The sequence below is a fragment of the Oryza glaberrima genome, chromosome 1, assembly GCF_000147395.1.
Source record: "Oryza glaberrima chromosome 1, OglaRS2, whole genome shotgun sequence".
In the NCBI taxonomy this organism is placed as follows: Eukaryota; Viridiplantae; Streptophyta; class Magnoliopsida; order Poales; family Poaceae; genus Oryza; species Oryza glaberrima.
Genome location: NC_068326.1, coordinates 7,153,384 through 7,166,418, shown reverse-complemented (window position 1 = coordinate 7,166,418; position 13,035 = coordinate 7,153,384). Strand labels below are relative to the sequence as shown.

General features: G+C 43.0%; 2 protein-coding genes and 1 non-coding gene across 3 annotated transcripts; 2 read left to right on the top strand and 1 right to left on the bottom strand.

Annotated features, from left to right (window-relative positions):
* Positions 1-1,476: 1,476 nt before the first annotated feature.
* TRNAI-UAU (transfer RNA isoleucine (anticodon UAU)) lies at positions 1,477-1,550 on the top strand. Its single transcript has one exon. It is a non-coding gene; the product is annotated as a tRNA-Ile (tRNA).
* Positions 1,551-4,428: 2,878 nt separating this feature from the next.
* LOC127757207 (uncharacterized) lies at positions 4,429-8,758 on the top strand. The gene is made up of 12 exons (XM_052282677.1): positions 4,429-4,602; positions 5,092-5,275; positions 5,360-5,422; positions 5,523-5,625; positions 5,790-5,894; positions 5,975-6,048; positions 6,125-6,251; positions 6,439-6,502; positions 7,130-7,321; positions 7,679-7,799; positions 7,889-8,113; positions 8,195-8,758. The coding sequence occupies exons 1-12, from the start codon at positions 4,532-4,534 to the stop codon at positions 8,273-8,275; spliced, it is 1,410 nt and encodes a 469-aa protein (XP_052138637.1). The 5' UTR covers positions 4,429-4,531; the 3' UTR covers positions 8,276-8,758.
* Positions 8,759-8,897: 139 nt separating this feature from the next.
* LOC127757212 (uncharacterized) lies at positions 8,898-11,439 on the bottom strand. Its single transcript, XM_052282684.1, has 2 exons — positions 10,462-11,439; positions 8,898-10,383 (listed from the first exon to the last, which is right to left on the bottom strand). The coding sequence occupies exons 1-2, from the start codon at positions 11,338-11,340 to the stop codon at positions 9,862-9,864; spliced, it is 1,401 nt and encodes a 466-aa protein (XP_052138644.1). The 5' UTR covers positions 11,341-11,439; the 3' UTR covers positions 8,898-9,861.
* Between the last annotated feature and the right edge of the window lie 1,596 nt (positions 11,440-13,035).

The following is a 13,035-nucleotide window of genomic DNA, read 5'->3' as shown; positions in this document are numbered from 1 at the left end:
GGCTCTAAGTCCTTCTCTAAGTGTCTTCTTGTCCCCTCCATTGTTACTAATCACAATATAATCATTAGGTAGCAATCTATTCTCGAATTCATACAAAGAAGAACATAGGAGCGAGCTCGTCTCTAAATTCAATTATCGCGCACGAGCTCTTGTTATCGGTCCTTGAATGACCGTTGGAGGATTGTTGTGTGTATTCGAGGTAGTGATGTCCGCATCAGCATGTGACAGCCAATGCAAAATACAGTGCTTTATTCTCGATTCATCTCTTCAGTCAATCTCTAATTATACGAGACTGAATAAATGTGTTGGTCGTGCAAAAGCGGCCAAGAGCAGGGTGGTGTAGTTCGCCTATTGCGCGTTCCGCGGGGTGTATACGTCTCAATAGGGATGGAGCTATCGTCCGGCTAGCCCAGACAATCGCCCCGGCTCACCGGTGAAAATTCCATTAAATATTACTAATACTTTTGAATAAACTGATCAGGAAATTTCTATAGCAAATGTAGCTATAGTGAAATTTGCCCCGTTTCAAAAGTTTTTCTAACTCCGCCACAGGTCTCAGTCAATGTGCGCGTCTGTGGCAAACTGGCAATGTGGCATGCATGCAGCTGGAGGACGACGACGATGACGAGGAAGCGCGCGTGATGCGCGGCGCGCCGCACGTCGTCAGGGCCCGGATGATCGATGCAGCGTGATGCAGAGTGCAGGGTGCGCGCCGACGATGGCGAGCGCTCACCTACCTAGCTACCGTGTGTTTCGTACGCATATGTGGCTACCTACGTACGTCGTCGTCGGTCGCTGGCGTACGGTGTGTGCGTGTGTGCATCTCGCATGTGGCGCGTAGGCGGGCGTCGGGTCTTTATCTGTACACATAGGCGCGGCGCTGGCGAAGAATGAAGCGGCCATCGATGGGGATCGATCGATCGAGCTGTAGGCTGGAGCCTGCAGGATGCATACATGCGTGCAGTGCACACACATGGGGAGCGACTTGCGGACGGTCGGCATCGATGGTTAAGAGGCAGCATGCAAGCAAAGGACCGAATTAAGGGGCCCCGTATGGAAATTTTGTTGCTTTGGTTGGATTTGATCATCTGCTCTGTTTTAATTTGCCGGACAGAATGTGCTGTTAATTCTTGGATCCCCACCTGGACTCCTGGAGAAAAGGAGTCCGGTCCAACAATTCGGCCCTGTCGTCGTTGCTGGCGAATTTTCAGTGAAGCTCATGAGCTGATGTACGTTGGGGTGTGGGTGATGGTGTTGTCATTCAGTATTTCAGTGTGCCCGTTGGTTTTGCGTACGCCTACATATACATTGGTTTTGGCTTGTTTGCCTCCATCGTTTTTCTCTCAACTTTTGTTATTGCTGGTCCAATAAAACCAGTATCTCTATACAGAGTGCCATGTTAGAACGTAGAAAAGGATTCTCCAAAAATTTCTCATGACAGTACATATAAATTATAAGAAAAAATAATTCAACCACGGTCCCGTAGCTCAGTTGGTTAGAGCGTTGGTCTTATGAGCCGAAGGTCGCGGGTTCGAGCCCCGCCGGGACCAATTTTTGCTGAAAATAAATGCAAATCATAATATTGTTAAATACATTTTTTTTTTTGCTGAAAATAAATGCAAATCATAAACATCTGTATGAAGTTTTTTTATTATTTAATGCAAAATAAAATAAGTTTTTGCTGAAAACGATTGCAAATCACAAACATCTGTATAAAGTAACTTGTAAAAGTATTTAATGCAAATTGCAACCAAATTTTGCTGACAATGAAAACAAACCATAAACATCTCGGGTGTAGCCGTTTGCCTCATCGGCGAACTATGGAAGCGAGGTCGAGGAAAGAATATTGTTAAATGCAATTTTTTCTGAAAATAAATGCAAATCATAATATTGTTAAATGCATTTTTTGCTGAAAATAAATGCAAATCATAAACATCTGTATGAAGTTTTTTTATTATTTAATGCAAATTAGAATAAGTTTTTGCTGAAAACGATTGCAAATCACAAACATCTGTATAAAGTAACTTCTAAAAGTATTTAATGCAAATTGCGACCAAATTTTGCTGAAAATGAAAACAAACCATAAACATATCGGGTGCAGCCGCTTGTCTCATCGGTGAACTATGGCAGTGAGGTCGAGGAAAGGCGGCACATGTAGGGAGGGGAGCACCGTCATTGGACGCCTCTCCGCCCTGGTTGCTATTGCCAGGATGGAAGCCACCGGCTTCAAGGGCTAAATTGACACAGCGGTAGCGCAGTGGAGGAAGGGAGAAAGAGGTCGCGGTGAAAAGGGAGGATAGAGGACTACTAACGGTAAAATTTGGCATATTCTATTGAGTAAGGAGAAAGCGCAGAGCGGTATTGATGGCGTGATTTTGGGATCTAAAGTTAGAAGATTGCATCAGCTAAAGTGTATCGGCGGCAGAGTTATGAAAGTTGCCGACAGGACATGGACGATAACCAGGAGTCGACCCCTTGTTGGACTCGGTATGGGAAGATTTGGTGACGTTACCAAGGGGAGGTCGAGTTCTCGAGAAGGATACAACATCTTAACTTATTTATTAAATAGATTGAGTTAGTTATTTCCTTTTATGTTTTAGGAAAGTTTGTCTTATAGTTCGATTGGGCTTGTAAATTTTTTACTTTATCCTCAGGAAAATTTGAGTTATATCCGATAATAACTAGTATTTACTTATGGTATAAATATATACATACAGAGTCTTTGTAAAAAACAACAGTTCAATAATCACTTTTCGGCGCATCCCTACCCTAGTTTACAAGGTTTTCATCTCAACGAGTTCTTATATTCGAGTTGAACTATATCGGCTTAGTCCGATCTCCGACAAGAGGTGAGTTCCGTCAATAGTTTGCTTGTATCGGCGAGGCTAGGGCTTCCATCGATTAAGTTCGATACTCTAAATCGGTCGATACAAGCGCTAATTTATTATATACATTGTTCAATCTAAATTAAACAATGTTATTTACCCATATCAGGTAGTTCAACTCAGGGCCACCTTCTATTGTCTAAATTACTCTTGTAATGTTTTTTCAGATCTTACGATTTCTATCACAGCTTGGTGCTGCATCAGTTAGTTTTGACCTACTAAGTTGTACTTGAAATTGTAAGAACTAACTTGCTCTTTGATTGTCGATAGGGTCACCGGGGTTTCATTCGGTCTTACCTGATATAACTATTATGATTTACTGTCTTTGCTTAATATATTATATCTATCATCTTATCTAAGACTATCAAACATTCAAATCTATTAAGCTTGTAATTGGTCCCGCAATGTATCAGTTAAGTCCGATATGTTGGGATTAAGACTTGTTTAGTATATTTAACTGGAAACATGATATCTGTTGTATTAGAGTTCTAGCTGATATGTTATCTCTGAGAACCTAAGTTACTTCATCGGCTATGATATAAATTCATATATTAATTTATTTCCTCTTGAGTACAAGCAACTAATATTGTCTCGGTTAGCTCCGATCTATCTCGATTGCTCGTATTTAAGGCAAAGATTGAATTAGTAATTGCATGATAATTACCTCTACCGCCGATTGCAAGTAATTTAGGTCTAATCCACAAACATATGTTCATCGACTAGTTATTTCGGTTATAAAATTATTCTATGATTGACTTTAACTTTATTAATTTTATGCTATATAAATTGTGTTTGACCTGTAGGATTGATTTTTCTAGGAAAAATTGTTTATAATTATATTTAATCTAGATCTAGTTTATGAACAAGTATCCTTCATACTTATAGCCAATTCATTTGTACAATAGTTTACGCGATACAACATCGGTCTATCGGCTGATTGGCTAATATTTACTAATTTTTGCTATTGTCTATCTTATTAGTTGCAGGATCACACTAACCGGCACGCCTTTAAACCAGTAGTTTTAGACCTGTATTAAAAGTTAAGCAATTTTTTCAGAGCATCGTGTTTTGCATCAATGAGGACACGGAACGTGCAAGGACACGTGAGCTTAGAGCGGTGCCAGCGACAATGCTCCAGTTCCATTCATGTCTTCTTGGGCTATGGCGGCAGAAACGAGGGAGCTCAGCAACATTGGGCGCCGCCGATCCCATTCTACTGGACTGCTGCCACTGCGGGGCATGACCATCCCTGTGCTCCTTCTGAACGGTTGAAGCTCGAGCATTGTTGTCAGCTAAATATTTCCTAACTACCCTACCTAAGCATTGTTGCCACGTCATCAAATACCGTAAGTCAATCTGTACCGGTTTTAATAATTGGAGTCTTCCAACCCAATTTTATGGTTACATTTTAAGGGAGTTAAAGTGGACTTTTTTCTAAATAAAAATTCGCCTATTGGGCCTGTCCCTAGAATGGGCTCAGTGGGCTCGCTGCGAGCAGTTACAAAACGGGAGAAAAATTGGCGAGCACGGCGCCTCCGCTTCATCCTTCCACCTCTCGGCCGGCGTCGCCAAGGTTTGCTGCGACTGCGAGGCACCCCGGAGCCACAAATCCTCCCCGCCTTCGCGCGAGCTCGCCGGGGGGAGAGATGCTGCTGGACGAGCCCCTCGACTTCGAGAAGGAGGATCCGCTCCTCCCTAAGGCGCGCCCCGCCAAGAGGTGGCAATCCGTCCCCATTCTACTCCGCTTTCTTTTTTTTTGGGTGCCGATTGATTTGAGGGGTTGGAGTGGATGTCAGGTTTTGAGTTCCATTTTTGGGCAATTATATTTCTGGCGCGTATGGTCGGGTCTCGAGTAATCGGGGTGGGTGTGATTTCGCTGGTTGCGGGGGTTCCCTTCTTCTGATTTTTCTAGGGTTTTAGGGGATAAAGTGAAACTGCAATGTCGTTGCTTTGGCTGGTTTATGTTTGGTAGTAGGATTGAAGTAGTAGCAGTAGCACTCAGTCGATGAATCCGTGGTGTTTGCAGAAGATTCGTTTGATGAGTGGTCACTGGTTAGCTGACAAGATGTGTAGTGATGATATATATTGTTAGTTACCATTGGAATCGTTTGCCCTCAAGGTGTGTAAATGTGTTAATAACAGTTTGGTGTAGGTAGTACGACCATTTTAGAGACATTTAATTTACCACTGCCCATTTTCTTTGCAGGAAGAAGGTTATTGGGTTGGACGATCTTTTAGAGGATTTCTTTGCAAGTGGTAAGGATGACCTTAAAGCTTATGGTATTGAGTCCAAGCATGGATCCAAAGGATATAATTCAGATGATGAAGACAAGAAAGTGAAGGAGAAGGAGATTAAGTTTCGCAAATTTGTTGAGGAGTATGAGGAGCAGGTAGTTTTCAAACAAACATCTTTTCATAAAACTTTTACATTTTCTATGTATATTCCTGTCTCTAAGATATTATTGAATTTACAGTCGAAAGAGTTGGATGCTGGTGATGATGTGCCCCAATGGGGTCAGAGAGTTTTTGGTTGCCAGGTTAAATGGCCCTACATTTATTCAGTTAATGTTGAGTGCGACAGCTAAGTGATTTTTTCTATTTTTTAAAACTAAATATCCTTATGTACTGTGCCTGCAGAAATCCCCTTCTGTTCTTAGTGTCACAGGAGTTGAAAATTGTCAACTTCTGAAATCATTCTGTGCAAATGAGCATTTAGGTTTTGATCTAAACATTGAACAAGGTTAGTTCTGTTATGAGTGTCTAAGTATCTGACTTGCAAAAAAAGATGATATTATTTGACTTGTCTTTGTTTCTACTTGAGCTTTTCTTCTTCTCGACTGTACCACTATGGCATAATATTCTTTTATCTGTCACTTCAACATTTCTCTATTGCTATTTGTGTAGGAGAAGGGTTTCTAGAAGGCTTGTTGGTGGATGGATGGCTTTTGAAGTTGGTCCTCTTGCATGGCTCTGTTGAAGATTCTATAGCATCTTGGGCACTAACCAAATGTAAGAATTGATATGTGTGTTTTTCCAGTTATTATTGTTTGATTAAACTGTACTGTATGCTTAACACCACTAGCTACCAGTGTTGTACTCGTGTAATAAGAAGTTTCGAGTTGCTGCATCTGACTTTTGGGACAGTGTTCTTTCCCTAAATGAGGTAACGTATTTATAAGCAAATGTATGGTTTGTGTTATACTTTGAAGATTCTGCATGTAAATTTTTATTTGTTACAGGCTGACAAACTCTCAGTTGACATTGGACACTTTCCAAGCTACTCTGTTCTAAAGAGTGCCATACTCAACTATGGATATATATTTGATAATTGCACTGAAGTTTCCACCTCTGAAAGTGTGATTGCAGGTTGGTTCCATCCAAATTGTTCTTCCTTTATTTACAGTTTACTCAATTTTTAATTCACTAATTTTCAGCCTCGTGATTATGAGCATTCATGAAAAATTCATGTTTATTTCGTTATTTCTGAATTAGTACCCAGTAGTTTGGACATTCTGAAAATTAAGCTTTTCCTATTTATTATTTGATACTTCAGATGATGGCCCACCTCAAAACATCATTGAATGGTTAAAAATTACATCTGCTTGCTGCAAAATCAGGTAAGTGGAAGCTTCTGAAGCTATTATACAGAGATTACATTGCCTTAGGTGTTTCTACTTTTCTGTCATTCACAAAGTCTAAAACAAAAGACGCTATTACACACTAACAATTTAACATCAACTGATCTCTGTAACTTCATATTTGCTTGTTAGTTTCAACAGAGTTATTTTGTGTTGTAATCTCTCAAGTTTTGGCTAAAACAAAATAATCAGTATAAATTTGTGTGTTATTGCTTATATAGATGATAGCTCATAGTTATATTATATTAGGACTGGATGTTTCTAGCTCTGTCTGTAATACTGATGTTATCCCAGTATGATGCAAAATTCTGCCCAAATCTGCGGTCACTATATTTTGCGATGATAACATTCTAGAATTGTTCTACTGCTACTTAAGGGACATTTTAGTTTCATGATTCTGTCCTGTTCTGATGTTCAGGCTTCCAGTGTGGCTTTGTTGTTCCACTATTTGTGATAGCGATGTCTTTTTGTATGGTGAATGTAAATCTCTGTATTCATTTAATCCTTCTAAAACAATAAATATTATGATATTAACCAGTGTTTCAGTAATTCTGCTATTCTTTTTGTACCAAGTTAATTCTATTTGAATATTTATTTGATTTACAGAAATGTGCATTCCATATTCTCATCTTCCGAGGCAGAAGAACTCCTTGTTATTGTTATTTCCTTATTTTTGGACCGACAACTTGAGGGCCTGCTGCTTATTTTGGGAGACTGTCTGAGTTCACTTATCTTGTACTTCAATTCAAGTGAATGGGAAAGTAGCTGTCTAATAGTGGCTCAGTCCATTTCCCAGAGGTAAATTTTTTCAAAACGTCTTATTTTTAAGACAAGAGATCTGTATTGGTGATTTGTAACCATTTACCATTTCATGGTATACTGATGCCCAATTGAACAAGTGCTCAAGTAATTTATGGGTGAATACATTAGTTAGATATTGACTAGGATGCAATAATGCTTTCTCAACAAGATATGTCGGCGATGAACCTTGTTATGCCGTTTGCTCTACGTTGAGGACCTTAGCTTCTGTACAATTCTATTCCATCTCTTGCAATGTTTCGTGTACAGTAACTCATGGTATTTTGTTAAAGAATAGCTCACATGGCTTTTGCTTACGATATTTGCCCATCTGAAATCAACTTCATAACATTGCAGAGTCACAATGGACCTGAATTGTTTAAGGATTGTTGACTGTATCACTGGGACTGATTACCGTAGCAAATTCTTAAGGAGCCAGCTGGCCCTACAATTCCTCAAAGTTAGCTTTGGCCTTAAGGTAAGCATGATTGATGAGCATGTCTCTTCAATATACCTTTTGGTATGGTTGTGCTAGCCCATAAATTTTTGTGTGTTCTGCATATTCAGGTGGCAAATGTTGAGAAGATCTTGAAGTCAGTCATGTCCATAAATGTGAAGGATAAAGATTGCAACTTTTTCAGTCTGTACGTATACCTAGTTTTGATGGATAACTTACTCTTCTCAAGTGATGCCTTTAGAGATAAGCATGCGATCATTAATTCTTGGCGTAATTATCTGCGGAATTGTTCAACCCAAATAGGATGCACAGACTGGAGATTATATGCCTCAAAGGTACTAAAACATTGCATTCTTTCAGTTGGTTTTTACCCATTTCTCCATCTTGGTTATACCGGACCATTTTGTTTCATCCAGGTCCGGAACAAGGCTTCTTATCTTCTGCAAGGTGCGGTCTTGAGAAGATCTGCTGGCGGTGCTAGCTTACCCGTTCAGTAATTTGAACTTACTGAACTGGATCAAATGGTGCTGTTGACAGTATCTATATTTAAACTACTAGCACCAAAAACTGCATGGCAGGGCAAACTTTCAGGTTCTTATATTTGCTTTAGGAATTGTAGGCCATCTTTTGTAGACAGGGGCAAAATGCTGGCAGCTTGTTTATGGTATCATGGCTGACAGCACATTTGGCCCATGTATAGCTTGTTCCAGTATGTGGAACCTTTCAAGATTGAGACACTTGTAGCTGATTAGTGATTACCCCTTACCGTCGGTTTTGGGATTTGCCATCCGGTATGGAGTGCACGTGCAGCTTCATCAGATAGAGTCTCCTCGACTGATCGCTGGAATTGGTCAGATTTTGCGTGAAGCGTGGAATTCATCAAATGTTTACCACTCATATTTATGAAATATTGTCAGCATTCAATGAATCTGTGTTAAACAGGTCATACTAACTAATCTTTAAACGAGTCTATTACAACGTCCTTGTTTGGCTGAACCGATCTTAATTGTCAGTTTCTCCCGTTCAATTAAATGGCTCGTATCTCGATGAGTCCATGTTACGTTCTGCTGCTGCTACTGCTGCTGCAGCTGGTGCTTAACATGGCACAAAAATACGGCGAGTCGGCCGCAATCGGTGCCGATTCGAGTTTGCTTGATCATATTCATATCTGACATCTGATGATGCGTACTGTATGCTGTTTGTCATTGGATCTCTCGTGTTATCGGCGCCGAACTGTCCAGATTCCAAACATTGTTTTTGGACTTGCCTGCTGGTAGCCAGAAACCGGCACATGGGGATTGGCCGGACAGCCAGAGGTATGCGTCGCCTTGCTCTCCTGCTATGCTAGTATCAGCCAAAAACTCCTGAACAATGGTTAGGAATAGCAACATTTTCACTTGAATCGTTGCGTTTCCTGATCCAAGGACCCAGAATTTTGCTATATTGGCAGTAACATGGATATAAAATTCCCTTTTTGGTCAAGATTGCCTTGCTCTCCTGCTATAATATCAGCCAAAAACTCCTGACCAGTGGTTAGTAACAGCAATATTTTCATTATGTTGCCTGATCCAAGGCCTCAGAATTTTGCTATATTGGCAGTAACATTGATATAAAATTATCTTTTTTTGTCGAGATTATATACTACTCACGTTGGCTCCCTTGGAACCTCTGAATTCTGCAACAATTTCGTAGGAAATGAAACATCCACCCTTACTAGTTACTAGGATAGTTACTAGCAGTGGTGTTCCAAACAAAATTTGTGCGAGAATTCATGAGTTCCAAATGGAGCCTCTCAGCGTTATAGATTGTAAATCCTTTCATTTGGGTATTAACAAAAAGAATAGGGCGGTTGCCGCCATATTATTCATAGATCAACCAAAGGAGGATATATAAAGAAAAACAAAAGGTGGGAAGAGCACTGAACATCTACCTAGATGGAGTATCACCCTCTTGGATTGGAATGGAACTCAACTACTGAAATGGTAGTAGTATCATCGAGTTGGTGCTTCTGGTTTCCGCGGTAAAAAAAAAAACTCGTGTGATCGTGTGTCTGGTCCGGTCGACGCCATGTATCGATCCGATTTTAACACTCTTGTCGGACGTTGCACGCCACGGCCTGCGCCCACATCCGAAGCTGGTCCTTCATCTCCGCCGCCGACCTCGCGTCCGCCTGCTGCAGCCTCATCGCCGCCGCCGCCGGTGATCGGGGCGCCGGCCGCCGCACGTGGTACCATGCCTCCGACAGGTACGGCCGCCGCACGGCGGCGACGGCGTCGCTGCCGGTGGCGGTTGTGGCTGTGTTTGCGTCGTCGTTGTCGCTGGCGGAGCCGGAGCCGGTGGGGGTGGGCTTGCCGCGGAGGCCAGGGAGGACGTCGGCGAGGCTCTCGCGGAGCTCCTCCTGGTCGAACACGAAGCCCAGGTCCCTGAACCCCTGCACCTCGATCGACTCCAGGTCGCTCGAGCTCTTCCACTTCTTGTCGTGGAACAGGCTCTGGTGCCGGACGAGCGGCTGCTGGTTCGCGCTGAACGACCGCAGCTCTCGCCGCAGCGGCTGCCTCCGATGGCCGCCGTCGCCGCCGCCCGACGTTCTCGGCGTCCGGTCAGCCTGCAAGGATCAATGGGTTAAACTCGATCAATCATCATCCATGGCGGTCAATGGCGTTTGGGGGTGGGCGGTGCGTACCTTGGTGGTGGGCGTGTGCGAGCGGCAGTGTCTCTCCAGCGTGCTGTGGGCGTGCCTGAGCCTGGACATGCCCGGCGTCGTGGACCCGGTGGCGGCCGCCGCCGTATCCTCGCGGCGGGCGTCGTCGTCGCGCCCCGTCGCCGACGACGTGACGGGCATCGACGGCGCGCGCCGCAGCGCCGACCTGACACCTTCCTCGGCGATCCTGGTGCGGAGCACGCCCTCGTATATCGAGCTCCAGTTCAGATCGTCGTCCTCCGCGTCGGCTTCCTGATCGCCACCACCGCCCGCCGCCGCCGGGGCCTCCTCGACGACCTCCTCGTCCTCCTTGGCGATCTCCATCCCGACGCGCGGCGACGGGAGCGACGGCGTCCGGAGGAGCCTCCGCCCCGCGGACGCGAACAGCCTCGACGTCCCCACCGCCTCCACACCTTTCCCCGGCCGCCCACCACCACCACTCACCGTCGACGGCGACCTGGGCAGCATCGGCGGCCTACCCCCGCCGCCGCCGCCGCCGCCATGCCTCCCGTTCTTCCCCAGCGTGTTGCTAAAGAACCAGTACTCATCCAGCAGCTCCAACGCCGGCGCCGTCCCCTCGCCGCCGCCGCCGCCATGCCCCGTCAAGCTCATGCCCGCCTGCTGCGTGGCTGCCCGGCGACTCCGGATTGGCCTCAAAGCCGGGGTGGGTGGTGGGGTGGCGTGGCGTGGCGTGGCGCGGCGCGACGCTGAGCTGATCGAGAGCGATGCGAGGACGCCGCTTTCTTGTCCGTTTTCACTCGCTCGAGTGGCTCCGGTTTTGTTGCGAGGCGAGGCGACGGGGTGGGGCCCGCTTGCGGCGGTGGGCCAGCCACATGCATATGCCAGATGACAATGCATCATTCATCGCATTACTCGCACATTATTGATTGGATCAGTAATTGATAAGCTTGATATATGTACAACCACTGCTATCTCCCTTTCATATTAAACGTGATTTTGATTTTTTTTTTCTAGTAAAACTCCTTTAAATTTGATTAATTTATAAATGATATAGCAATATTTTTTATACAAAACAAATATATTATCGAAATATATTCAGCGTTATATTTAATGAAACTAAATTGATATAGTAGATGCTACTAAAATTTTTTTTATAAATTTAATCAAACCTAAAGGATTTTGATTAGAAAAAAATCGAAACAACATACTAATATAAAGTGGAGGGAGTGGCTAACAATAGCCTAATACTACCAATAATTTCATTTCGTTTTCTTCCGGTTAGTTCCATCTCTCGTGCAGTAGTACCACAGCCAGATGACGTGACACATGTGATAGTTGCTAATTGATTTGTTGAAAGTTTTGAATGCTGGTTACTTCGGCGAGAAGAACCGAATCCGGTATAGCAACGGGGAATTCAGTGAAACGTACAGATGCAAGGAATATATGTTTCTCGAGACGTGTCATTTAGGGTGTCATTTGTTTACGGTTCAGGCTGCGACCAAATACATCGCAATCGAGAATCGACCACGCTCGCCATCACGTACGGGTTAATCACCACGTCATTGGTTAGCATCTCTAGAGAAGTCGCCGTCTACCATGATCACTCGTGATAAACACGTACACACGTGTCACGAAACCTAGCGATCGCAACACAGTGCGAGCGCTATCGAATAATCGATCGATCCCATATTCCCACCACGTACAACGTCACCTATTACGAACTCCCTCATCCCAAAATATAATACTCCCTCCGTCCTATGATATACTTCCTTCGTTTCACAATATAAGTCATTTTAGCATTTCATATATTCATATTGATATTAATATATCTAGACAGTCATTAACATCACTATGAATGTGAGAAATACTAGAAATGACTTACATTGTGAAACGGAGGGAGTAACAACTTTTAACCCTCAAGAAATATAACTACTTCTCCATCAGCATTACCTTTCCAACCAATCACAACCCTCCACTAGTTACTTTTCCACCTACCTCCACTGATCATCCAATCATAACTCCTAATATAAGGGATTTTGATATTTAGTGCAAGCAACTCCTAATATAAGGGATTTTGATATTTAGTGCAAGCAACTCCTAATATAAGGGATTTTGATATTTTGCTTGCACTGTTTGACCACTCATCTTATTAAAAAAATTGTGCAAATATAAAAAACGAAAAGTTGTGCTTAAATTACTTTGGGTAATAAAGTAAGTCACAAATAAAATAAATAATAATTTCAAAATTTTCTGAATAAAACGAATGATCAAACAGTGCAAGCAAAATGTCAAAATCTCTTACATTAGAGAACGGATGGAGTACCTACTTTCTTAATATCGTGTCCAACTCTAAAACTTATTATATTCTGGGACGGAGGGAGTAATAATTTAAAATCAGATGAGACATATCTGGACTCCTGTCCAGATATATTGTACAGAAAATATATCTCGTTTGATTCTACGTTATTATATTTTGGGACGAAGGTAGTATTACGTACGTTGGAAGTTGAGAAAAAAAAAGATGGGATAAAAGAAACACGGCCGTATCAAATCGATCATTTGCTAGCTATACAAGCTAACTCATCTCGCATCACC